The sequence below is a fragment of the Rhipicephalus microplus genome, chromosome 10 (genome assembly GCF_043290135.1).
Source record: "Rhipicephalus microplus isolate Deutch F79 chromosome 10, USDA_Rmic, whole genome shotgun sequence".
NCBI classification, from domain to species: Eukaryota; Metazoa; Arthropoda; class Arachnida; order Ixodida; family Ixodidae; genus Rhipicephalus; species Rhipicephalus microplus.
Genome location: NC_134709.1, coordinates 53,773,706 through 53,800,330, shown reverse-complemented (window position 1 = coordinate 53,800,330; position 26,625 = coordinate 53,773,706). Strand labels below are relative to the sequence as shown.

The window sequence follows — 26,625 nt, the reverse complement described above, 5'->3', positions numbered from 1 at the left end:
CAGAGTTAACAATCCTATAACTTTGCTGTGGGCCGCGCGACCCGGAAGGAGGATTAAAAGGCTCGGACACAGACAAGCCCTGACTGATAACTAGGTTCATTTCTTCACACATGTGCTTAATAGGTACGAAAAATGATCACGTGGCAACTGCATGTCTTGAGAGGGTGTCATATGATTATATCACTAAAAAGTTGCACTTCTTTCTCACGCAGAGCAGTGCAGCTCCGGCTGGAGCACGAACTCTTGTTTACGTGCATGTGGTATTCTTCCACAATCTCGCTAGTGATTTCGCCTGTAGACGCTTGTCTGTGTCCGATCCTTTTAGTCCTACGTCCGGGTCACGCTGCCAACGGCAATGCTATGTTTAATTACAAACCCACCCAGCTTGCTATTCTTATTAATAATCGCAAACAACAAATAGGAACCCTATATATCATAGTTTCTTAATCAAATACTTGTATAGACATATTGTTCCACTGAGTGTGCATCTAGAACTTCAACTTGAACTTCAACTCGAACTTCAACTTAAAGTTCCACGCTGAAGCATTCAATAGGACTGTCATCATCAAGAATGGTCATGGCATTTCGCGTCGCCTAGCAACGCGCCGGAGGAAAGAAGGTCAGAGGAGGGAAATGGAGAATAAGAGTATAAAGGATTAAAAGAAAAAAATTTCTTGGCTAGATATGAAAAAAACAGCAAAATGGAGGTACGCAGAGACAAATAGAGAGATAGAAACAGAAAGAGGGAGGCAGAGAGCCTAGCATAGCCATGTGTAGTATAGTATGTGGAAATGGAGGTATGTGTGTGTAGGATCAAAATAAGCAGGGGAGAGCGTCAAAACGGAAAACTTCGGTGGAAGGGGAAAGTGAGGCTGAAACGGATTGAAAGGGGGAGGGAATTAAGACACCTCTGCTCCGCTGCTTCCTCGCTGTCCACACCACTAGGCCGTAGCTGTCACTTTTTTTTTTCTTTATTACGAGGGCGAAGACTTGTCGCAGCGTAATGTTAGTTACTTGTGGATTGCGGTTGTATCTATATGTTTATAAATGTTTAAATTACTTAAAGAGATTGAAGAACGCCTATATTCGCATTTAGGAGTGGAACGTGGCACCGTTTCGGGCCTCCTTCGCATCATCCTCTCATTTGCTTGCCACGCTTCAATTGGTTTTCGGTGGTTGACACAGCAACCGTTCCCTGAGGATACTGACGTCTGCACGCGTGACAACTTTTGTGTACTTTCCAAGGGTGCCCACTGCGAGGACAAGTGGTACACGCTATGCCGTAATTCACTCTTTTGCGAAGCTGAGAAGTAGTGTTTTTTTTTTATTGTGATATATACTTGCCCTCAAGCATAATATTTTGTGCGTGTATATGTACTGAAATGTGTGTCGGTGGGCTGGTGTTGTGTATGAATTGAAGTAGTGTCTTATGGAATGTGTTGTCATGTATCTAGTAGTCGTAAGTGGTTCTGTCGCTGTCGTGAAGAGCGGCTTGCAAGAGGTGACGGGAGCATTTAGGGTGTAACCCTTGGCATGTCTATATGTGGTATACATCTGCTTCCATCACTGGAGTGATATAATACGGACGCTTATTATCAACTGGTAAATGCGCCCAGTTCCAGAATGATATAACAGCTGGTGTCAGGGACACCCTTGCCCGAAGCCTCCTAAGCACGACTTCCTCCTCCCTAGTAAAAGGTGGGCGGGGGAAAGATCAGGCACACATAGTGATAAGAGCACGTGTATTCTGCCGAATAACATTTTACGAGCACGGTGTAAGTTCAGGGATTGAGGTGGAAGGGGAATAGTTGGAAGGCCTATATTTAAAAAGCAGTGTGACTGCTGGTCAGTAGCAATACTGTGCGGGTTCACACCATGCCCTTGAATCTATTGTACCTTGACGCAAGTAGATGTGTTGCGATTAAGAATCGCGTCGCAGATTTCCATCACCTTCTGAACTCTCTTGAGCTCCTGGATAGTTCCTAAAGAATGGGTGAATAGGTCAATTCGCTCAATTGTTATGAACTTATATAAGTACAGACTACGCCATAATCCACCTATCTGCGAAATGGCGAATTACCCACTACCAGCCTGTAATACAACGCGTGCATCAGCGTAGCTGCATACTCTGTTGAAGCAGCGGCTGATGAAGATGAATTATGGATTAGCCTTTTGTGTACGGGTGGGAAGCTGTACACCACCCACTACGCTCTTCCCATAGTGTGATGCCTGGTGCGATTCTGTTCTTCTGCCTCTCGATATTACATCAGTAAATCCTCTCCCGACTATACACCTTTATACGATGCCCTTCCAAAGCAGTTTCAAGCACTGGTTTAGCTCTGTGGTATAATACTTAACTACTGCGTAGAATTTTTTGGTTCTAATCCACATAAAACGCCTTTACAAGGTCCCCTTCCGAAGCATTTTCAAACAAAACACTGGCTTCGCTCTGTGGTATGATACTTGATATTGCGCAGAATGCCTGGGTTCGGATTCAACTTAAACGCCTTCATAGGATACCCTTCTAAAACATTCTCAAATACTGGTTCGCTCTGTAGTATGATACTTGACCACTGCGCAGAATTTCTTGGTTCCAATCCACCTAAAGCGCCTTTACAGAGTCCCCTTCCAAAGCATTTTCAAACAAAACACTGGCTTCGCTCTGTGGTGTGATACTTGACCACTGCGCAGAATGCCTGGATTCGAATCTACTTACAACGCCGACACCGACCCCGACGCCACATTTCTTTGCTATAAGGAATATTTAACGCCATCGTGCAAGTATTTGTCACATGGATTTCATCTTTTTAGAATGATGAAGGAAAGTCAAAAGCGACTGTTGCCGGTGTCACCTCATCATTACCATTGCTCATTGGGGAAGCATTAATGAATAAGAGAAGGAAACACAAACGTAACATTAATAAATATTCAGCGCTAATGTCGTTCTTCTGTGGATATCGGCGTAGTTCTAAATTTTCATTTAAATACAGGTTTACTACTCCGAAGCCCCACCGCGGTGGTCAAGTGGCTAAGGTACTCGGCTGCTGACCCGCAGGTCGTGGGATCGAATCCTGGCTGCGGCGGTTGCATTTTCGATGGAGGCAAAAATGCTGTATGCCCGTGTGCTCGGATTTGGGTGCACGTTAAGGAACCCCAAGTGGTCGGAATTTCCAGAACCCTCCCCTACGGCGTCTCTCGTAATCATATGGTGGTTTCGGGACGTTAAACCTTACATATCAATCAATTACTACTCCGAAGTTTGAGGATGTGCGTAGCACGGGCAACCAGAGATTCCCGTTTGTAGAGTTTCCGCCGCTCCCTCCCCGAACGGTCGATGACGTCAGTGCTTGAGGTAGGCATTTAGCGTTTCCACATACTCAGTGCAACATGCGCGCTACTTTTTTTTTTTTGCCGGCGTTTTATCAACGTTCTTACGGCACTTGAGATAAGTGTCATCTGCCTAAATTTCTGTATGGTTGTTTTCACCGTCAAACGTGCCGACAAAGACGCCGGAGAGGCGCCGGTGGCTATAGGAGTAATAGCGTGCTTGGTGAGACGGTGGGCATCGTCTCTTGCGCGGTGCCTGTGTCAATCGTATGTTTTCGAAGCATCTTCGATGATTTTCAGTTGAGTTGATTGTTGCAATTAGTTATTAAAAAGTAGATGTGTTCTTAACGACCTTATGGTGCGAAAAAAAAACAAGAGAAAAGGAGAGAAGGCTCGTTAAGAATGAATCAACTCGCCCAACAAGTGACTCTGCTGAGATGTGTACGTCAGTTTTGTTATTAAGGCAGGGCCCCATAACTCGCAGAGGAGTTGTGAAGAGGGCCCTTATGTTGTATTCAGTTATACAAGTTCCTCATTATTGCTGCTTAATATGTTACTTTATACGTTATACGTTTATTTTTACCTGTTTCGAGCATTGTTAGTCTCGTTTCAGATATCTGTCGACCGCTTGATTTTGATCGTGAACACACCAATTATATATATCATTATGAATGGTCGACGAGGTGGACCCGCAAAGTGCTACGCTCTTCAAAAAAAAAAGATTACGACGACATATTTGGTTGATTTCGTACACCGCGGATGTTTCGACGTACTGTGAAGACAACCCGCTCTGGCGACTGAACGTCGATGGTGCTGGGCTAACAGCCACGAAGATGCGGTTTTGCTTCAAAGGAGAAATTGCGGCTAGACGCAAAGAAAACAAAAAAGAACTGTACAGTTAGAGCTATGTGCTGGTTAAAGAAAAAATTGAATGAAACATTGAATTGATTTAGGTTGATAAATTTTACACTGAGAACAATAATACGATTAATTTTTCCGTCATGGGTTTAGTAATCTGGGTGTAAGTCAAGGTCAAAGTTTTGTTTTGAAATTATGAGCCGTAATCACTTCGCGTTACGTCCTTTGTTTAGTCCATTTTTTATACTTTGGCAACAAAGCTCAGCGAAATTTCCTAAAACTAGTTTTGTTCAGTCCACTGCCCCACCACAGGAAATGTACCTCATTTCTGCTGACTAGGAACTACGTAGAGCCTAGTCACAGGCGTGCCTAAGGAGGGGGGAAACGCCCCCCTTCCCTAGTTACCTAAGAGGGAATTCAAAGCCAGCCCCGCACATTGACATAATAATTTTAGGGGGAGCAAAGTCATCCCATATAATGATACATTACGGAAGGGGGGGAGCGCTGTTCGATTTACCTTCGCCCCCTCAGAAGATGAACCTTGTGCACGCCTGCGCACCTAGTAGATTCCGCCAAAATTTATGACGCCATGATTTTTGGTGCTGGCATGTCAAGATGGTGTCACCGTCCACATTTTCTCTTTCTCCGTCTTTTGGCTGCAAGCGCGGTGATTTCTTTTTCTCTGACTTTTCGAAGCGTAATTTCCTAATATGAGAAAAATTATTTTTTTCTCTTTGGAGTCCCTTTAAGGAGGCCCGCGTAGACAAAATTTTAGTCACTCTTCCGCTACATGGCATGCCTCATTCTGATGTCTTCGCTAGGGCACGTAAAATTCTTGGTTTTAAGTAGTACGCGTGTCTTCTTATGGTTAACGACAGATCTACTTCCTTGCTCTATGGACGATAATTTGACCTTTACCGTTCACTGCCGTTGACAAGCAATCCACGGCCGCGATTTGTTTTGCGTTTCATTTGATGGTACCATTATTCGGTCCCATTGGGGAGTTTGGGGTGGCCGGTAACCACCGAAAATTTTCGCCTGCCCTCCTTTGCCCTCCACTACACAAGAGCAAGCTTAGTCCAAACACTACGCATGTGTTTTCAGCCTCCCTGCCCCTTCGCTCCCTCCCTGAAGGATCTCACAGGTCGTGGGTGTCCCCCCTCTCCCAGTAAAAGGGGGGGGGGAGTGGTTATGTTGTAAGAAGGAAAAGAAAAGAAAAGTGAGCCCCGTAACTGTCTGCTTCAGTGAGCGACACCTCAACAGTAGCTCACAAGTGATGGGGGGGGGAGGAGGAATTAAAAGGATAGGAATAAAGGTGTAGAGAGAGAGAAAGAGAGATGAGGTAAGCGTGAAAGCGTGAGAGCGACGACATATCGAGGGGATAGGAGAGATAGGAAAGATGAAAACACGGTCACAGGAGTCCGAGGCCGGGGCGCCACTTGCGAGAGCTCTTGTCGGCGGCAGGAGATGGCGTAGAGCAAGCCCAGTCGGCCAGAGCTACGCTGACGTCAGAGATCGAGAGGGCACAACCGGTCGGCACGGCTTCCAGCGAGCGAGTGCCAGTAAAAGAAAAAAAAGCCTGGCGCCGCCCCTGGTGCGGTGTTTACGCTAAAACCTATAGGTGTGAGCTCGCGCAGACACATTCATGGGTATCGGAGATGTCGCTTATCGTAGACAAGAGATAAACTCGCCACGCCACTCCCGTAACAAAGGAAATGTTACGTGCCTCTTTCGTAACCGCAGCCGATCGCCACAAGTATAGAGAGTACGTCCGGTCTGTTTGCCTGTGGGTATTCAAGAGCACTTATCTGCCCAGAACGAAAAACAGAAGCTTCATGAAGTGTATCAGCCCGGCCAAGTTGTGCAAGAGACACTCTCGAACAAAAACTCCTTACCATGAGACCACTATGGTGGTAAAAAAAAACAATACGACTTCGATAAAACTCGCGTGCCATAGACCACAGGACACATACAGCTAAGAATCGCATTGTCCGGACGCCTCTGAATTCAGTCCTGTAATTGAAACTGTAGAGCCTGATGAACAGTGCCCTCAGTTGGTCCAGTCATTCACCTCGGACAAACGAGCCTCCGAGGAAGAACGCCATGGCCGTGATGAGAAAGTTGGGACTTTCGCCGTAGGCTACAACTTCTGACTCCAACTGCCCTTCCATTCCCCTGGCTTGTCGTCCAAGTTTTCCTCCGGGTATCGCCGTCATTACCGTGTCCTGGATCTCATATAGCAAATGGGATTGAGCCGGTGGAGCCATCTACAGACTGGCGTCGCCTTGGTTGCGAGAAGAAAGAAGAAAACATTTATTCATATCAAGGCTAGTTTGTACGGTTATGGTGAGTGGTGCCCCTCTTCCCGTACCTCACTGGCTTCAGTGGCTCACCGGGTCGCGTCACGAGTCGCCAGTTATCTTCCCACTTCTAGAAAGTCCACGTCAGTCGTCTAAAGCTATATCATGACCCCTCTCTGCTGTCTTCACCTCTACTCGCCGGCTGGGATGGCTAGCCTTTGTCGCCGGGCTGGGTCACGTAGGAAGGAAGAAGAATGTGCCACAATGCGATACCACCTCAGCTTTTCTATTTCCCCCTTTCTTTCTCTATCTCTCTCTTTGTGGTTTTTCCTGCCTTATATCTTATTATAGCTTCATTTTTAAACGTACTTGTAATGCTCTCAGGAAAAGCACGCTTTCATGGTCAATCCCCCTGAGTGAGTATAAGTCATATTGTATAGGAAACGAACAAACCACCTCAGCTATATAGAAGAGCCATGCGCGAGCTCTTGGTGCCATTGAGTTGATTCCTGCGTCGGTCGTCGCCGCCCGCTTTCAGCATGCATGCGCCTCCTGCTCGATTTAGCAAAACATGATTTTAGGACCTTGCCGATCTAAGTAATTTTCATTCCTAAGCAGTTGCCCATAGGGCTAAATATTATCATCATCTCTTATGAACCAGTGAACTTGGCCTAAAAACCCGACGGACGGACGGACGGACGGACGGATGGATGGATGGATGGATGGATGGATGGATGGATGGATGGATGGATGGATGGATGGATGGATGGATGGATGGATGGACGGACGGACGGACGGATGGATGGATGGATGGATGGATGGATGGATGGATGGATGGATGGATGGATGGATGGATGGATGGATGGATGGATGGATGGATGGATGGATGGATGGAAACTTTATTTTGTAACTCCCGAGGTGCACGACTCAACGCGCAGTGGGCCGCTCCTACGTTAAGACAGTCAGGCGAAGCCCGACAGCCGCATTTAAGCAATCTTTTTCCGGAAATGAGTGAGCAACAATTTCCTTCTAATTTTTTGCACTGACGGGTTTTCCTTCGAGCGTCGTTTCAAAGAATCTGGGCGTTCTATCTCGACCGGGACGGAGTGAAACCAACGACGCATAGTTCGCAGCCATGTGGCGATGACTGGGCATTTCTCTATCAAGATTAATAAGTTACTTAAGCGACATGAATTTTCAAAACTTCGATATTCACGGAAGAGAAAGTGCGTTTCATTACACTGTAGAGGGCATTTCAAGGCGACCCCATTGTAATGACAATTTACATGCTGCGTAGTTATTCCAGCCTAAAACGAAAAAAAAAACTATGCATGGTTGATTCTTCCGTCATACGATTCGGTTTAACACGAAAATGAAACTTGCCCTTACAGAAGCAGTTAAATGTTTGCTGTACATTGATAGAGGAGAGCTTTTTTGACAGTTGTGCCATGGTTAAATTTGGATGCATCCACGTTGATGCCTGGTGGTACATCCGTATCCCGACGACTAATGTCGATGATCAATGATTAAACGAACCTTTAATGTCATAGATGCTTGTGGCAGCTGTACGGTGAGAACGGTATCAGAGAAAGCGATGCGACAGCCAAAAGAGCGTCAAGAGCGACACTGACTAGATGCCGAACTTTGGCAAACGCCGCCTACCCGCGGCATGTGTTGGAGTTATGAATAGGGAGCTTTAGAATCGCGAATCACGAACCCTTGCGGTGTGGTCGCTGCCGCTGAGCACGCGTCGTAACGCGCGTCGCCATACGCGTTCGCGGCCCGCACGCAGAAAATCCGAAATAGCGTGCGGCAATCGCGGCCCGTAAGGCCTGCAAAGTGCTGTGAGTAGCTTCCGCGCATTTGGGTTCGCGTTCAGGGTGAAAGTCTCTCGACTTGTTCCTAGGGAGAGCAAACGCTATTCTAAAGCAGGTATGGCACCCGCTATGCCCGCAGCCCCTGCAAACGCGGTTCTAAAACTCCCTATTGAATACCACGCACTGCCCGACCAAAGGAACACGCAACGCGCGAGTTGGGAACGCAGAATTACGGTCACGCGAAGCACTCACGCGTTCCAGAGCTGCTTGTGGCATTGATGGGTGCTATATGAGCGAAGCTGACGCTAGGAGTAGTCTCCACCTGGAAACGCATATAATGGGGACGGACGCGCAGAAACGACGCCTTTAAGTAACTAATCGTGGATCTCACGGTTGTGATACATTACTTCACTTTAGCAAGAGTACTGCGACAGGACAGCGGTAAAAAAACTCCCAACCATTTCCCCGAGGGTGAACATGGTTAAGTGCGAATGCACGTGGTGATGCTGTGAGGGGGAGTAAAGTTAAAATCTGTTGGCGACGCTGATATCGGTGTCAGTAACGCGCCTTATATCCAGATGGTAGCGCTGCCTCCGGGACATCCATCGCACGACCCGCTCTCGACGGGAGACTGAGAGAGAAGGCGGCCGCGCGAGAGAGGGGGGTGCGCGCGCAGCTGCAGCGAGCGAGGAGAGCGGAGGAGCGAGCGAAGGGGGAGGGGGACTATCAGCGTCGCGTCCGTGGCTTATTCGGTAGAGCGTCACGCTGCGGCCCACCAAGTCCTCTTTCTTTTAAAGAAAAACCAGTATATATATATATATATATATATATATATATATATATATATATATATATATATATATATATATATATATATATATATATATATATATATTAAGCGTAAATACACTTTATAAGCGACCCCAAACCATCCACCACCGTCGGCGGCGTCCGCAGTCTTCTCTCTCTCTCTCTATATATATATATATATATATATATATATATATATATATATATATATATATATCGGTGTCAGTAACGCGCCTTATATCCAGATGGTAGCGTTGCCTCCGGGACATCCATCGCACGACCCGCTCTCGACGGGAGACTGAGAGGGAAGGCGGGCGCGCGAGAGAGAGGGGTGCGTGCGCAGCTGCAGCGAGCGAGGAGAGCGGAAGAGCGACACCGATATCAGCGTCGCGTCCGTGGCTTATTCGGTAGAGCGTCGCGCTGCGGCCCGCCAAGTCCTCTTTCTTTTAAAGATGGAGAGAAGACTGCGGACGCCGCCGACGGCGGTGGATGGTTTGGGGTCGCTTATAAAGTGTATTCACACTTAATATGAGAGCCTCGTTTGCGTAGGCTACAGCTTACGTGAGCGTGATGCAGTGGATAACGTGCCCGGAAACTCTTGTCGCGGACACTATATATAGGTCATGGATTCGACTCCGTTTGACTGAACTTTTTTTTTTCTTTGTCTTCCGATTATGCAAATTTTTTCGATGTCACTTCATTGACGGAAATGCGTCACTGAAGTTTCCGTGAACCGTTGCATGAAACACTTTCGTGTTCGAAAGAAATCACAATGGGTGGGTGGTAGGATTATCCAACTATTTTTGTTAGTGCGAGCGCATCTAATTCAACAAGCATCGCTAGCTTTCATAGCATTGCACATGGCATGTGAACGAGGTAAAGGTCCAACACAGTGGTTGTCGGGCCCATGGCGGTGGCACCTCTACCGTTTGTCTTCTTCTCGCTTGTCTTTCGAGGAACCTCTCTCTCTTGTCCTGTTCAGGGACACTCGGAGGGTAGTACGCAAGCCTTCTGTCGGTTTCTGTACAGTCCCGGTGTGCAGAAGCAATCTTGCACGAGCTCGGCCCCTGAGCAGAGGGGTTGACGCTTGGACTGGCTCCGCTCCCGGGCTTTGTCCTTGCGTTCGTCACAGGTGGTCTCGGCGCAGCCACGTCTGGCCTCCCTGTACTCTTCGCCGGCGACGCTGCACCTGCGGCCCGTCATTTTTTCTGCGTGGTGAAGAGAATACATGTGCTCTTTACTTACAATACTCGCGAATAAAAGCTCGTCCTCGTTTATTTATTTATTTATTTATTCTTTTCGTTATTTTAAATATTATTTATATATTAAATAATATGGTCGCTTGGGAGGGCACCCACCCCACGGGAAATTGGTGGGATGGGACCGCCAGACCTATTTATCCCACCTGAAGGGATAGGGGTTGCGAGAAGGTGAGGGATCCTACTCGCGGTTATCTTCTTCTGCCAGCTCAGGATGGCCTCCTGAATGTCGGGGTTGTAGCTGCGCCTGATAGCCTCTTACAGCTCCTGACTACATGTTTGTTTACGAAGGATCAGGGGAGGGGAGTGATCTCGACACTGCCACATAATGTGGTTAAGGTCCGCTTGAGCCCCGGCTAGAACCGGCCACCGGCGGCCCATAAGCTGCAAGAAGTGGTGAGAGTAGTAAAGGTGCGTGTGGGGATAGCCTGGCTGTCTCGGCACTTCTGCATTGGGCATTGAATAAGCGCTCGCAAAGCTACAAGTTTCATTTTCTCGAAGCTCAAACGCCTTATATTCGCTGAATTCTAAACGCTTGAGGCTCGTGCGTTTATATTTATCATATAGGTGCGCGTTCAAAAACCCTATATGGTTAAAATTCTCGAAGCTTTCCACTACGGCGTCCTTTATAATCGTATCGTGGTTTTGGGATGATGAACGACGTTCACATTTGCAGTCGTCATAATTATGAGATTACCGGCCACATTGTAGCGGCTGAACACATCGGTGCTGCCGCCTGTGTACAGGGTTTCAGTGCGATTCTCCATGGGCGCAGCTGGGGACGCAAAAATGCAAGAGCATGGGTACCTAAGCCGCTTCTGGTTCCTGACCATAAATCTCTCAATTTCGACCCTAGAGTTCCTCGATGCGCTCGTTGACCTCCGCTTGGGGCGTGCATCGAAAAAAGCGGGTCATGCCGACCTCTGGAAACGCGCTCTCTGCGTGCGATTGGGACGGCCGGAACCATGCCACGCACCCGCCATCTCCGAACCCGTGATCCTACGCGTGAGCTTACCTCATCTGGTGTTGCTAACATCCGTGTTGCTGTTGGCATCGTAACGAATCTGCAAACAACTGCTCATATAAAAACATGTACACGTGTCTGTACGTACAAAATTTGCACATATATTTAGCGTCACTTCTTTACAGCTTCGCTCAATGAAAATTACAACGCTGTCAACTTCCCTCCGTACGCTTCGCCTAACACCGATACCCGAGAAACTTCAGATCCGCCAATTTTATAGTAAAGCTGCTTCCGAAAAAAAAAAAACTCTATCAATGCCATGTAGTGGAACGACTCTCCTTAACGCACCATATATTGCGCGGCAGAAGCGTAGAATCGCACCAGGCCTCAAAAGACGTAAATTGAGCATCGAGTTGGTGTTTGAAAGGCCCGCCCATTACAATGAGCTCATGCACAATTGACCATCACCATCAGACTGATCGATATGTGGGGTTTAACACCCCCCAACCACCATAAAATTGGGAAAGACGCCAAGGGCTGCGGAAATTTCGTCTACCTGGAGTTCTTTAACGTGCACCCAAATCTGAGCACACAGGCCTACAGCATCTTCGCCTCTATCGGAAATGCAGCCGCCACAGTCAGCATTCGATCCCGCGACCTGCGGGTCAGCAGCCGAGTACCTTAGCCACTAGACCACCGCGGCGGGGCGAACGTCATCATCAGAAGCAAAAGCATCAAAAACGTGAACAGCTATGTAGGTTCACATGTTTCTCGACACCCACAGTGAGCATTTCGCCTATCCACAAAAGGAATAATTATAATTTAGTAGGAATTTAAGAATTGTGCTTGCAATAGGCCTTGAGTGATACTTCTATGCAGTCGTTCGTTTTCTAACATCATGGTCGAGGCATGCACTGAGAACCGAAGCAGGATAGCAGTTCTGAAGGCGATGCGCCAGACTTCGATTACACTGTCGCGATCTGCTCTTTAAGGCGAAACTCAAGTGTCTTCCTATTTTACATTTGGAATAAGATTCCAGTTTCATAAGGGCCACGTTAGTTCCAAAATAAGCTCTGCTCTCCTGTTTTTGCTGCACGCTCAAGCTTATCAGAAGATTCTGCAATCATACGGAAGGTTCTCAGACGAATAGTCGGGCGTGGTTTGCACAAGGTAGTGGTTATACCTGGAACGAATCAGTTCGATAAAAATGCAAGAAACGTGCATGATTGATAGATATGTGGGGTTTAACGTCCCAAAACCGCCATATGATTTTGAGAGACGCCGTGGTGAAGGGCTCCGGAAATTTCGACCACATGGGGTTTTTAACGTGCACCCAAATCTGAGCACACGGGCCTACAACATTTCCGCCTCCATCGGAAATGCAGCCGGGATTCGATCCCGCGACCTGCGGGTCAGCAGCCGAGTACCTTAGCCACTAGACCACCACGGCGGGGCAAACGTGCATGGCAACAGTGACTTAGGCCGACCCCTCTGCCTCGTTTCGTAAACATTCGATCTCTATCTCAAACAAACAGTAGTGCTGTAACCTTTGCAAGCCTCTTGTACTAGCTGTTCATATCCAGCAGATCTTTCACAGTTCCACCTTCAAATTCGCTAGAACTTTTCTTTTTCCTGTCAGACTGGCGATAAATATATTCATGCGCAATTTCAAAAGTACTTGCATCTGGAATTCTCAAAAATTCAGTTGCTTCTGAAGCATCAATATCACTAAATTTACCAAAGCCCCACCGCGGTGGTCCAGTGGCTAAGGCACTCGGCTGTGCAATATCAAAAATACTTCTGAAATTACAAGAAATACAGTTGAAGAAGCATCATTATCAATAATTTTAAGAAAGCCCCACCACGGTCATCTATAGTGGCTAAGGCACTCGGCTGCTGAGCCCCAGGTCACGGGATTCAATCCCGGCTGTGGCGGCTGCATTTTAGATCGTGGTGAAAATGCTGTGAGCCCGTGCGCTCAGATTTGGATGCACGTTAAAGAACCCCAAGTGATCAAAATTTCTGGAGACCTTCACTACGGCGTCTCTCATAATCACACGGTGGTTTTGGTACCTTAAACCTCACATAATATTGTTACTGAATTCAAGAAACTAAATATATGCACCATATCTGTCAAAAAAAAAAACGGCGTGTATCAAAGGACAGCCAAGTGCTCAGCGAATTTCAGCAGCCAAACGCATTGAACACTACCACTGCACATTGGTGCAATACTTACCCCGGGGTCCAGCTTGGGTGTGTTCCACAAGCATCACCACATTCACCGCGAACACCGCCAGGGCAAAAGCGTAGGCAGTGTTGACCATGCCTGGCTGCGGCACTGTAACTAGGCTTAAACACTCGTTTATACTGCAGTGTAAACACTCGCACAAACGCAGATGTGAGCTGCAGAGCGCGTTTCTCTCTGCAGAATGCAGGGAGAAAGGGCCACTTATGCGTAATAGCAGCTACAGCGTGAGCCGCGGCTTTTTCGTGCGCTGCGGTTAACCTCCTACACCCTTACTTCATTATTTTTTTTTCTTTCAATTCTTTATATCTCCCCTTCTCCCTTTCGTTCTCCTATAGTCACGACGAAGTTAATCGCGCGGTCTCTTTCTTTTACGGCGCCTCTAGCGTAGGCCTTTCTCCGCCGCTATGTGTCGTGTCAGATACAACACGCAAGCCAGCACGCGGACGTCAAACGTGCATAGGGTCACAAACACCCAGTATCACATCAGCTGCGAAACAACTCCCCGTAAGCTCCACGTATCCAAATTCAAACAAACCATTTATTTGGGACATTGTGGAGGTACGCTGATTGTGGCGCCATCTGCGGACAAAAAAACCAGATAATACATTGTATTTCTGCCCGTACCAATTCTCAAGCGAGCATGGGAAAGTACATTCACGAAGCGAACGGTGTTTTTAGCCATGCGGCTTACCTTTTTTTTAATATACTGTGTCTACTGAACTTTTAAGCCTTTCTTGAGAACGCGTCTCAATTCTTGCCGCTACAAATTGCGCAATGCCAGCAGGGACTGCCCTGGCTCTGATAATGTGGGTGTGTTTCTTAATATCGCCCCTAGGCGGCTCGTCAGTCTGCAGTTCCCCGCCAATTCTTTTGTGGGCGTGTCCGGGCTTCGTAACGGAATTGCGCAACTGGTGCGATTGAATAACTGTGACGCTCGGCTTGTTTTTTGTCCTTTAGCTGTTAACTAACCTGTGTCGCCTCCTTCCGCCCAATGTCGGGTCCGGGAAGGGAGAAAACAAAGTGTCGACGCTGCTGTCTAGAAGCGGGGGGCGCATATTTACGGCCTCACAATTCCCTGGGGGGAAGTGTTTATAGCTCCCCCTGGGCAGGTGTTTAGAGGGAGGAAGTACGTGGCGTGCGTTCCAAAGCAGTGACTTAGATGACAATGCGGCGCAGTCGCAGCTGACTATTATATATATATGCTTGTGGCGGGTGATAACGTCGGTAGATTCAAGGAACACGATACAGCGAATACACTTTAACAATGGCAACTTCTTTTAAAAGCTGACACATTCGCCCTTTGAAGTGACGGCAGGCTGGTTGCATCACGTGGCTCGATGCTAGCTTGCTGTCAAGTTCCGAGTGAGCGAACAGCGCATTATTTCTCATTCATTAAACGATTTCTTTCTTCTTTTTTTTTTAAGGCAGTACCTTCCGTGTTGGCCTATTTGAGGTGCATATTGTAAATAACGGGGAACTAGTTCTGATTTGTGATGAAAAAAGGAAAGAACAACCTTGTCCTATCAGAAAAATGCCTTGGATTGTCTGAAGTGCGCGTGTCAGGTGTGCTGCTTTACCTCTTTCTTTCTTCCCTTCTTTATTTGTTTATTTTTCCCTATCTATATGTTTTCTTTCTTTCTTCCACATTGAAAGATGCTTCCTTAAGATTTTTTCCCCCAAGCCAGGAAAAGGACGATCATCTACATGTTTAGCAGTAAAACAGTCCATTTGCAACAGGCAGCAACAGCAGTCATGTGTTTCAATACACGCACTACTTTCAAATGTATCGATTATTTATCGGTTACATTGTAGTATAATTCACAATTTCAACTTCTAACAGAGGACAAAGAACAATATTGTCTCGAGTAACATCATTCAATAAAATGTATGCACTAAGTACTTGAAGTACGCACTAGGGACCAAATATTGTGTGAAGCTTAAGGGTCCCCCAATTTTTATATCTTGTGTTCATCATAAAATTGTTCCGGAGTTATTTAATCTGTAACTCAGTAAGTCAGTCACTCAGTTAGCTAGTTGGTTAGTTAGTTAGTTAGCTGGTCTGTCAGTGTTGCGCTACTCCATCTCCTCTGTTTTGTCTATCTCCTCCGAAGCCCTTGACCGCTGCTGACCCCCACTCTACCATGTCATTAAGTAGGTTCATTGAGAAAGTTACAATGCAATTGCCACGTAATTTCCTTGGTTACATTTAATGGTAAGCAAAAGTAGTCTTAGAATTTCATAGAGCTTCGCGACTAGTGAGGATGGACATTACTGTCAACAATGCATTTTTTTCTCAGTGGCTGTTGCAGCAGGTGCTTCGCAGTACGCAAAATAATTATGGACCATGGCCCCGAAAGGAAACCTGATGGGATGCAAAGCAGCAGCGGTGCGAACGGCGTTGACCTAGTTGAAACGGGCGTCGACGTGGGTGCTGGAAGAACAGTTTGAAGCGAAACTCGGTGTAGCGTTTGCTGGCGTAAAAGTCGGACAGGAATGTTTTTTGGCCTCCGAGCACCTGACCTGCAGGAATACTTGAGGTGCGACTAAGTGTGTAATGATGACTGATATGTAGAGTTTAACGTCCCAAAACCACCATATAATTATGAGAGACACGGAATAAGTGTGTAGATTATTTCTTAATAAAAATAATATTACCTGGTATTCTATGTTCCTGAATCACCTGGATAACGGTATTCTGTAGAGGAGTGCTCTAGAAATTTCGATCGCAAAGGTTTCTTAATGTGCACCGACACTGGGCAGTACTAGTGCCTCTGAAATTCGTTCGGATAGGCAACCGTGCACTGCGAACACTGCTTCATTGTGGAAGACTGTTTAGCTCTTTTTTTTTTGTGCTGTAGCTAGCAGCACTTTTCGTGTGTGCCACAGTCAGCATACAGTGGCCAGAAGTGAGACTAGTGGGGGGATTTTCTCAGTAGTGTGTGCTCATGCGTGCCACTATTAGATTGTGTGTATCGGAGTGCGTGTTCGACAGATGGTGTGTATATCACGTGCGACGAACTTGAGTACATTTGCTCTTTTGTGCAAAAATTTTTCTCAACATATTGAAAACGCTTTCATTCACCCTAGCTACCTGGCGATCTGAGAGTGCCGGATTTCCAACAGATGCACAGCTGTGCTTGTATTTGTTTGCCTTCATTACATCAGCATGTTATATCTATCTCATAGAAAGTGTCATCTTAAATTCTTTTCTATACACTGTTATTCGGATTCGAGGAATTGGCTATTATTTAATCAAATATTCCTACTCCAAATACTAGTATTTTAAATTGTGGCTCATTTCACAGCACATTTTTGACAAACTGCCATTGTTTGCACCATAAAATGTACTTTGATTGTTGTCTGGTAAATACATTTCATAATAATAAATATTTCCAAGATTCTTCGACAATGCTCTGAACTCCAATTAATGCATGGCAAATTTGATATCTGCTCCTAAGACACTTGTCGCTGCTGTAAACTAGCATTGTGGGCGTTTAGGCTAGTTGGTATGACATGACGATAGGTATAGCGCGAGAACAGGACAAAAAAGGTCTCTTTCGTGTCCCTTTGTCGTCGTTCTGTTCTCGCCTTACACCTAATGTCCTGTACACTAGCATGTTTTCCCCGCTCCGAATACATTTATGGCTGCTTCAAATTATGCTCCAAAAAGTAAGGTCACTACCATCACCAACGAAGTGATTACATTTTAATTCTTTTAAATTAGGCTATTCACAAAACAGAAAAGCCTTTAAGTCTGTTAAAATTGAAAATTGTTATTTAGTAACATCCTAAAAGCAACTGCAACATTGCATTCGCCCCTAACCTACCCCCCCATGTGCAAGATCGAAGTGTTGAATGCAACGATTGCGTGAGCAGACCTAGTTGCAAGGAGCCCTATACAGCTGTTACTTTGCGCTTGTTGTGCAAATGAGACTGTAATGTCGTCCCCAAGCGAGAAACTAAAAAGGAGTGTAGTGAACGAGCAAAACTTGCAATATTAAGTCTACTGAGATAGCCTATTTTAAGTTAATGATGGCATTAGCCAGAGGGACAAAAAGAACGAAAAGGTTGAGTATGAGGGTTTTCACATTTGATACAGTTCAGCGAAATATTTATTTCTCCATTTGATATGTAGGCTCTTAATTACAATGTGCAATACTGCCTGGATCATGGCACTTCTTTTACTAGTACAAACACAACAGCAACCACAATCGTGTTCCTAGAAATGTTTAGTGCAAGACAAGAACGAGCTATACGGGATGGGTGCTACTTTCATCAGACTTTATTTATTTATTTATTTATGCCATACCCACAGCGTCACATGGCATTACAGTGGGGGGGATGCAAAGAAAAATTCAAAGCATACAGTCGGTAACAATCGCTAGCAGCATCAGGAAAACAAATACATATACAATAAGATCACGAGTGTACACTAATGTGCATTATAGTGAATCATTGTGCAAAACTAAAAAACAAGATTGCAAGTAAACAAGAATACATTATTGATTGAACAATGAAGTGTATTATAGTGATAAAAGCATAGTTACAAGAACAAGAATGTACAATAAAGAAAAATACAATTACAAGCATACAGCAGTCATCACTACCAGTAACATGAGTGAAAAGCAACTCTAATACAAGAAGAATTATATTAGCAGTGAAAAAAATATGCCATTGGACGATATAGTTCCGACAGACCTGTCTAATTGATTCCAGTCCCGTATTCTAGGAAAAAAAGGCTTGCTAAAGGAATGTGTTCTGCAGAGAAATTCCATAACCTTATTCTTATGGTCAATCCTATGGGAATAGTAATTAGGTGCCTTTATGTAAGGATGCCTATCAATTCCAACTTTCGAATGAAAGATGTGGAAAAACTTCAAGCGAAGTCGGCGTCTTCGACAATCTAGTGTATCCCATCGAAATAAGTCTTTCGCGAGTGTAGGATTGAACTCTCTGTCGTAAAGTCCACAAACAAATCGAGTGGCCAAGTTCTGCACCCTGTCAAGTTTTTCTGTGTCACATACTGTTGTGAGGTCCCAGACGACACACGTTTAGTCAAGAACGGAACGCACATATGTTTTATAAAGCAATTCCTTAGTCGACATATTAAAGTTCTTTGCGTTACGGCGAAGGAACCCAAGCGCTTTCCCGGCCTTGCCTGTTACATAGTCAACATGTCGCTACCAATTCAAGTTAGACGATAGGTACACTCCTAAGTACTTGTATTCATTAACCTTACTTATAATGACATTGTTAATTGTGTACGATGACTGAGACTAATTTCTTACAAGCAAACTCCATGTAAACTGTCTTAATCAAGTTCAACTGCATGTACCATCGTGTACACCAATCACTGATTTTGGTCAAGTCTCTCTGAATGAACGTTGTCCCGCGAGCAACCGTATGGGGGATTCTACGCCCTCAGTTATGTCGTTGACGTAAATCAGAAATAAAAGTGGTCCCAGTACTGACCCTTGGGGGACGCCCGATGTTACCTGCGATGCGCACGAAGTGGCACCATTAACGATCACAGTCTGCTGGCGTAATGTCAAATAATCAGAGACCCATACGACGACCTGTGAATTATTGCCATACATAGTCATTTTATCAAAAAGTAAACGGTGTGAAACAGTATCAAAGGCCCTCTTGAAGTCTAAAAAAATGAAGTCAATTGTTTTTCTTTTGTCTAATGCGTATGCTATGTCGTGCGTAAATTCTGTCAATTGGGTAGTACAAGAAAAACCTCTTCAAAACCCGTGTTGCTGTGGCATAAATAGTGAATACTTATTCATGTGTTCAACAATGGAGGTATATATTAGGTGCTCAAGAATTTTACATGCCACACTAGTCAGCGATATTGGTCGGTAATTAGAGACGTCACTCCGAGGACCAGACTTATGTATTGGGACAATCATTGCTTTTTTCCAATCTGAAGGAAGGCTGGCATGTAGAAGTGATTTATCAAATAGTACCTTTAAAAACTGCGCTAGTGTTGGCACACAAAGCTTAAAAAACGCGTTTGTGAGGCCATCTGGACCACACCGATTTGAGCTGTCTAATCTTTGCAATAACACTTGAATGCCGTTCGTGCTGATGTAAATATCCTCCATACTATCAGTTCGTATTTGATTTAAGTGGGGATCATCATCTCTGGGTGCTTTTTTTTGTTATTTTTTGTGCTATCTTATCCCTACTTCTGCCCAGAATTTTTCAATTTTGGCTCACATGTGCCAGAACTTGCATATGCTTCACCAAATTAGTACGGCATATACTTGGAATGTACCACAGCAGGAAAAGAGAGAGTGATGCGAGACATCAGTGCAGCTTCGAAGGATAGAAACTTACTACAGTGAAAGCTACTATGAAATCACAAAGGCAGGCTTGATGTCAGGAAAGGAATCACATTATTATGAGTAAGAAAGGAATTTCAAACAGCAATAAAATAAACTGTGATATAAGGCAAATTGCTTAACAAGTTGGTCGTCCAATGCTCCAACCCATACAAAATTTTGATTTCTTATCAACTGTAGCGCCTACCCACTTTGGTCGGGCATAATTCTTCGTCTTCAGCCACTACATAAAAAATTTGAACAAAAGCTTTTGCAAGTACACAGCGGATACCACGCTTTTCCAAAGAATGACGAAGGATATCAAAAGGAATGCCGGTCTTGCTGAGTAATATGCTGAGTAACCAAGCCTAAATTTAGATTTTCAGCACTACACTGCACTATTTAACCTACCAAAAAATAATGCATTATGAATAGGTCTAATTCATTCGAAAAGTTCAATCTATTCTCTTTTTTGTTTCTCAGGGCATCAAAATTATCATATGCTGTTAAAACAACTCATCACTTTTCCTTTTACCCAGCATGGTCCTTAATTGGTCACTTACATTAACCGCTGGCTATTGAAGTACGATCTAGGGGAACAGGACATTGCACTCGCGGTCAACTTCTAAAGAAAAAGTTTTAGGGTCCCGAATTTTTTTTTTTCGGACAATTTTTCCTTATACAATCGTGTCTATTACAATGCATAAGACTTACTAAGCATTTGTTCATGTATATATATGCACATATATAAATATTGGTTTAGGCCTTACTAGGCCACTGAATAATTATTTCTGGATGTTCTTAACGACAGACCTTACCAAGTCAATCAGGGCACCCTGCTGTCGGAGATAGAGTTCTCTTTCTTGTTCCCTTCTTTGCCTGGCAAGCCGCTCTTCCTTTTTCTTCTCTTGGGTTTCTTCCCACTCCCTCTTTTTTTGCAAAAATACCTCTCTGTCTAAGGTGAGCTTGTCTCGTTCTAAAGTGATGCGGCGGTCCTCGACTGCAAGGCGTTCTCTTTCTAGGGCCAACCGCTCCTTTTCCATTTCTCTGTCCCTTCTCCGGGCCCCTTGCTCATGTTTTAGCCTTTTTTCAAAAAACTGCAAGAGGGGATCCTCACGCCTTTTTCCTGTAATTGCAAAATGTTAAGCATTATGGGATGTTTCCATGAGAAATAGAACATGCATGCTCTCCCACTACACTCATTCTCACTGTTGTTTCCATACGCTATCTAGGTAGGTATATGCAAGCTGCACGAAATCCAGTTTTTTTTTCTCCACTGAATGTTTTGACTGCATGGAGAGTTGTCAACATGCTTGGACTGCCTGCATGATACATAATGCTTGCATTGGCTTGTAAAATAGGTTAGAGCAAGTGTAGACTGCTAAAGGTTGTAACAGAAGTAGCACCTCTTCGTTTCTAGACTTTACCAGGATAAGTTGGGATCACATGCATGTAGAGGCAATCTAAGCTGTCAATATAGAGAGGTAGAAATTCCCAGACCAAAAGCTTTTCAGCACCCCTAATTCAGCACCCAGAAAGGCTCTAAATTAACATGAGAAGTAGAATCATCATGTTTTAATCCTTGCACAATGTCAAAGGGACTGGAATGAGTGATTAGTAGCTGGAATGAGTGATTAGGTCCTGGTGAAAATGTGAAGGCCATGAATTATAGTGAAAATAAAGTTGTTTTTTCACAATTTCAGTAGGCTTACATTCTGAAACTGCCTTCCATAGTTTAATACTAAAATATTGTCCAATGTCAGAAAAAAGCCTAGATGCTTCACTTTGCTGTCATTCAGTTTCTTACACATAATCTGATGCTTTTATGCATACCTTAATTAGTATTGAAAGTTCAAGTGTGCACATTGTGACAAAGGAGATGTCAGGCCTTTAATACGCTTTGAAGATATGATTTATTGATGTGTGGGGTTTATAATCCCAAAGCCATCATATGATTATGAGATATGCCGTAGTGCAGGGCTCCACAAATTTTGACCACCTAGGGTTCTTTAACGTGCACCCAAATCTGACCACACAGGCATACAACATTTTTGCCTCCATCGCCTTCAAAATGTGGGTGAACAATATATGGATGAGTCCCCGAAAGCAATGATCATGAAGAAAAGAAAAACCCTGTGATCATGATTGTGAACAGGTGAAGAAGGTATATGCTCACAATATCATAATCCATTCCCGCTCTATTCCATGCTGCTTACCAGGTAATAAAAGAAGAATGCCCTAAGCTTGACTGCCTCACTGCCTTCAGAGCAACTTCTGGAAGATGATGAGCAATGGTTTATGCACAATACAAGACAGATCATTAACTGCTGTCGTGGTCACCTCCCACTGTTCTAAGCCCTTCTTGAGCGTACGACTTCGCAGTCGAGACAGATTTAGAACTTCCGATTATAAATGTCGGAGAGCATTTACATTGCTATTCGGTGATCGAGCACTGAGTGGGTAGATTGCATTGCATTAGAGAAAACAGGTACCGTAACAAACATTTATGAGTGTCCCCAAAGCTTTAGCTCACTGGATGTACTACCTATTCTCGTATATTTCTCTAAGACCAAACTTGGGTGCTCTAGACAAGGCCCAGGCTAGACGACATCTCGCTCATCACAATGATCATAGTGCAGGTACTTGTTGCTGTGCACACGTTCAGTATGTACATTTTTTTCTTTTTCTTTGAATACTAACACGCTTTACAATAACATTGGGTCATGCATGTTCATTCTCTTCTGGAATCTGAAAAAAATGCACAAGCATTGAATAGATAAAAGAGGTTAAGAGTAGAATATGAAGAGCAAAAGGAAAAAAAGAACTCGACTATCCTAGATGGGCTGAAGTAACGCATTGACAATGTGTTAGTAGAAGCAGTATCACACAGGTCACTGTAATGGGTTGGTTACAGATAAAATAGAGAATTTATACGTTTCATTTAGATGCGCTCCTTGTACATGCAGTAATGAATATTTAAGAAACAACTCAAAATGTCAGAGTAACGAATATAGCTATTAGTTTATCCACATTGAAACGTCTGGCTAGTTGCGTTTTGTTTGTCAAATACAAACTGACATTGGTGATTTTTGTGTCACAAATTAGTCATGCTTTGCCAGAAGCTGGTGGATGGGCAATGCCATCTTACAATGTTCAAACAGTAGTAAACTGAAACGTACGATTTTTGAGGCATATGCCAGGTGGTGTACGCATATACCCCTTTGGAATAGTGGGCAAAAGGCCACTGGTCGAGCCTGGCGAGGAGCCAGAGGAAGGGCCAGTAGTGGGGCCAGAGGAAGAGCCAGGGGAAGAACCACGGGTGGGATCAAGGATGGGGCTAGGATGGCGGGTAGAGGTTGGGTCAAGGGTGGGATCAGGGGTGGTGTTCAGGGTAGGGCGTGGACTTGGCTCATGGAGGATGCCAGGTGAAGGGCTGGGTGAGAGGTCCTGAACCATCACGCTGCTGGATGCTGCCGTCTGCCCTGTTGTACTCACCGAGATGCTGGCGGGTAGTTGTGAAACTGATGCCAGCACCTCGCAGTCATCACAGGTAGCTGAAGCTTGGGCCTCCCCCAGGGCATAGACGTTTGTGGACCCTGAGAAAGAGTAAATGTTGTAGTGCATAGTTTATTTAGCTAATAAGAGACATCAAGGTAATCTGGTGATACCAGCAATTTGAGGAAACGTACGATTTCATTTGGTTTTACTAGTGGTTGGTACAGACTTAAACAACTCGGGGGTATTGAATGACTCTGAAGGTCCTATGTAATATTTTTGAAGAAGCAGTCAGGGTACCTACCATTATGATTTTTTTTCAAATTCCCTGACTTTTCCCAGGTTTTTCAAGATAATTAAAAGCAAATTCCTTGACAGCCACTTTGCTTGGAAAACTGTGCACAGGAAACAAACCCTCGAGTGAAAAAAAAAGTGAAATCAGGTGCTCATATAAGTTAACATACTGTACGCCCTCAGAATATTCTGATCATTTGCGGTAAATATGAAAACGTACATCTGGCCAAATCAAACATCTGAGCTAGGCAGTGAGCAACTTTGCTGTTTGATGTTCGGAAAAACCAGGAAGCAAACCTTTTCTGTTTCGTTATAAAGTCAGTAATACTGAGCAATAAATGTTCTTTCGTTCTACCTGCTACATTCCAATACTTCACTAAACTCAATGATGTCACAGTATAAGTCATGACACCTAACACTTTCAATAGGTTGATCACGTTCACTTTAGACACCTCGTAAATTTGCTGAGTATTTGTTATCGTGATATTCATTTAATTGCTAAACTAAGAAAACATTTAATCAAACTACTGATTTTTAAGTAAGGAGCAAGATACTTACACATGCTGTCTTGATCATGCGAAGACAGTATGTCCTCTTCCACAGACATCCACTCCCTTCCAGTTGCTTCGAATTCTGAGGCACCTAGGTCTCCGATTGCTGCAGCTATTTTCTTTTCTGTAGCTGAGCGCTCCGATTTTGCTTGCTCCTGCTTTAGCTGCTGTTTTGCTGCAGCTGCAACTTTCCTTACGGCACTGCTTTTTAAGCAGTACCCACTGTTCTGTGCTAAGTGGTATACCTCTGCCAGCAGCCTCTCTTTTTCATTACATTCTTCTTCTGTTCCAGATCTAAGGTAACATGAGAATAATTAGCAATAATATTAATATCCCATAACAATTCCAAACAGCACTCGTTAACGTTAAGGACAGAAGAAATGCTGACTGCCGGTAATTACTATTGTGCACTTTGAAAGCTTAACACACCACATTTGTCTCAACTGTTTGACATCTCTGGGCAACCCATTTAAAGTAGTCAATTGTTTCAATGCATGCACACCACATGTTTATTCTCTAAGCCGCTGTATGATGTCAATAGTAAATAGCCTCCTCGAACATGCATATTGTTGGAACGGTAGAGTGAAGCATATGGGCGACTCTCAAACACTTAGGCATTCGTTCTGATCGACTTTTCGCGTAAAGTTGCTAGGAACAGGTCATTCCTAACTGAATGTGTTCAAGAGCAGGCAAAATTTGGACCCATGGCCTAAGAATTCCGTTTCGCGATTGACTCGACTTATATTATTTTTCACTTGTTGCGCTGCCTATCGTAGGAAACGTTTTAGATTTGCCAGGGCTATTCCTAGGCACTAGCTTTCTTCCTGACCAGATTCTGCTTTTGCATATTGCATATCATGGAGATCCACACGAGTACAGCTCAGCGCCGTTAGGCCTTCAGCAGCGCAAGTGCTGCGGCAGCAGAAAAGATTGGAAATGACGTAGCACGTAAGTACACATAAGTTATTGGAGAGGGGAAGCGATCAGAACACTTACCTTCTTAAATTTTCTCTGTCGCGCGCGGCGAACTGCGCGAGCAACAAATCGAGGCGGTCCCGAAGGCTCCGGGCAACAACATCCCTCAGCAACACCGCCGATATGTTGCGAACGATGGCGGCCCATCTCGAACCATCTTCAAAAGAGTCCACGGCCAGCACCTCCCGTAAAAGAAAAATGTCCACCTCCGGCGTAAAGTAAAACCTTGCGCTGCGCTGCTTCGCCGGACGCGGAATCTGAGAAGGCGGCTGATCCATCCTGTGCGAGATTTGGCGCTTTTGTGCTTACAAGTCAAAGTGGTGGCTCTGGCCAGCCTCGGCTTGGCTTATCTCCGCTTATCTCCGCTAGGAGGCCAGTGGTGGCAGCGTTCAGCGAACTGGGAGCGTGGAGGTAAACACAGACACAAAGCAAAGAGGAGGCACACAGCACGAGCGCTCAACTAGCAACTGGTTTATTCTCACGTTCGAAGGACATATAAGCACACAAGGGTGCGCATATGTCAACAGGAATAAGATGATAGAGTGAGCAGCAAGCGGGTCGTTCATTCGAAGCACTGGTCTCCGAATTATCAATATAGTTAAACTCACGGTCTGTTAAACTCACTACTTGACTACTTCACTCACTACTTCACTAAAGCGTGTCGCATTCTCAGAGATTTTGATCACATATTGGGTCGACACGGTGAACTTCACTTGTGTAACACAATGCTCCCTCATTTCTTTTTCTCATCCATGGTTGCCTCTTTCTCTCGGATTCACATGACATGAACAGAAACGTCGCGCATGGCGTCAAACCACCACCGTACAATTTCAATGAACAAGTTAAAGTTCTGCTTAGAGTTGTCATAAGTATCACCATTTTGTCTTCCATGGCTGGCCGGGGTCACTGGAGGAGCCCCTTACCTATACACCGTGCCACTGAACGGTTCTCAGTTTTTCCAGCGTCGCTCTGCGAGAATGAACGAGGAAAGCGACGTGCCACTCTACCAGTGACGTCAAAAGTGACGTTATTGCTCAATACCACGTGACGCCGAGCCATTGGTGCGCAAAACTGACTTTCCTACATCCGCAATGTTGTTTGTGTGCGAACAAGTGCGGCACCTCGGGGCACCACCGCTCGCCGATCACGTTTATAAATCCCTCGTCTTAGCGATGCACTTACGGTAGGAAGACGCTACGAAGGACAGACTACAAAGAACACAGCACACATTTCGACAGAGTGAGCGCACGTTCTGTTAAAATGTGCCCCACCGCGGTGGTCTAGCTGCTGACCCGCAAGTCGCAGGATCGAATCCTGGCTACGGCGGCTGCATTTCCGATGGAGGCGGAAATGTTATAGGCCCGTGTGCTTAGATTTGGGTGCACGTTAAAGAACCCC

The 26,625-nt window shown here is 45.0% G+C and overlaps 2 protein-coding genes and 1 long non-coding RNA gene across 5 annotated transcripts; 1 reads left to right on the top strand and 2 right to left on the bottom strand.

Moving 5' to 3' along the window:
• The first annotated feature begins 6,272 nt into the window (after positions 1-6,272).
• On the top strand, positions 6,273-16,244 carry LOC142774730 (uncharacterized). The gene is made up of 2 exons (XR_012886525.1): positions 6,273-6,531; positions 15,881-16,244. It is a non-coding gene; the product is annotated as an uncharacterized LOC142774730 (long non-coding RNA).
• Positions 9,890-15,115, bottom strand: LOC142774729 (uncharacterized). Its single transcript, XM_075875678.1, has 2 exons — positions 13,572-15,115; positions 9,890-10,320 (listed from the first exon to the last, which is right to left on the bottom strand). The coding sequence occupies exons 1-2, from the start codon at positions 13,657-13,659 to the stop codon at positions 10,091-10,093; spliced, it is 318 nt and encodes a 105-aa protein (XP_075731793.1). The 5' UTR covers positions 13,660-15,115; the 3' UTR covers positions 9,890-10,090.
• Positions 16,245-17,843: 1,599 nt separating the features above from the next.
• Positions 17,844-25,539, bottom strand: LOC142774728 (uncharacterized). Of its 3 annotated transcripts, XM_075875677.1 has the most exons (5): positions 25,249-25,539; positions 24,260-24,546; positions 23,408-23,508; positions 22,129-22,186; positions 20,962-21,038 (listed from the first exon to the last, which is right to left on the bottom strand). In XM_075875677.1, exons 1-4 carry the CDS (start codon positions 25,503-25,505, stop codon positions 22,175-22,177), a joined length of 657 nt encoding a protein of 218 aa, XP_075731792.1. In that variant the 5' UTR covers positions 25,506-25,539; the 3' UTR covers positions 20,962-21,038; positions 22,129-22,174. The 3 variants fall into 3 exon arrangements, with proteins under 3 accessions (XP_075731790.1, XP_075731791.1, XP_075731792.1); XM_075875675.1 differs by lacking the exon at positions 22,129-22,186 and having other exon boundaries at positions 17,844-21,038; positions 23,092-23,508; XM_075875676.1 differs by lacking the exon at positions 22,129-22,186 and having other exon boundaries at positions 20,787-21,038.
• Positions 25,540-26,625: the final 1,086 nt, after the last annotated feature.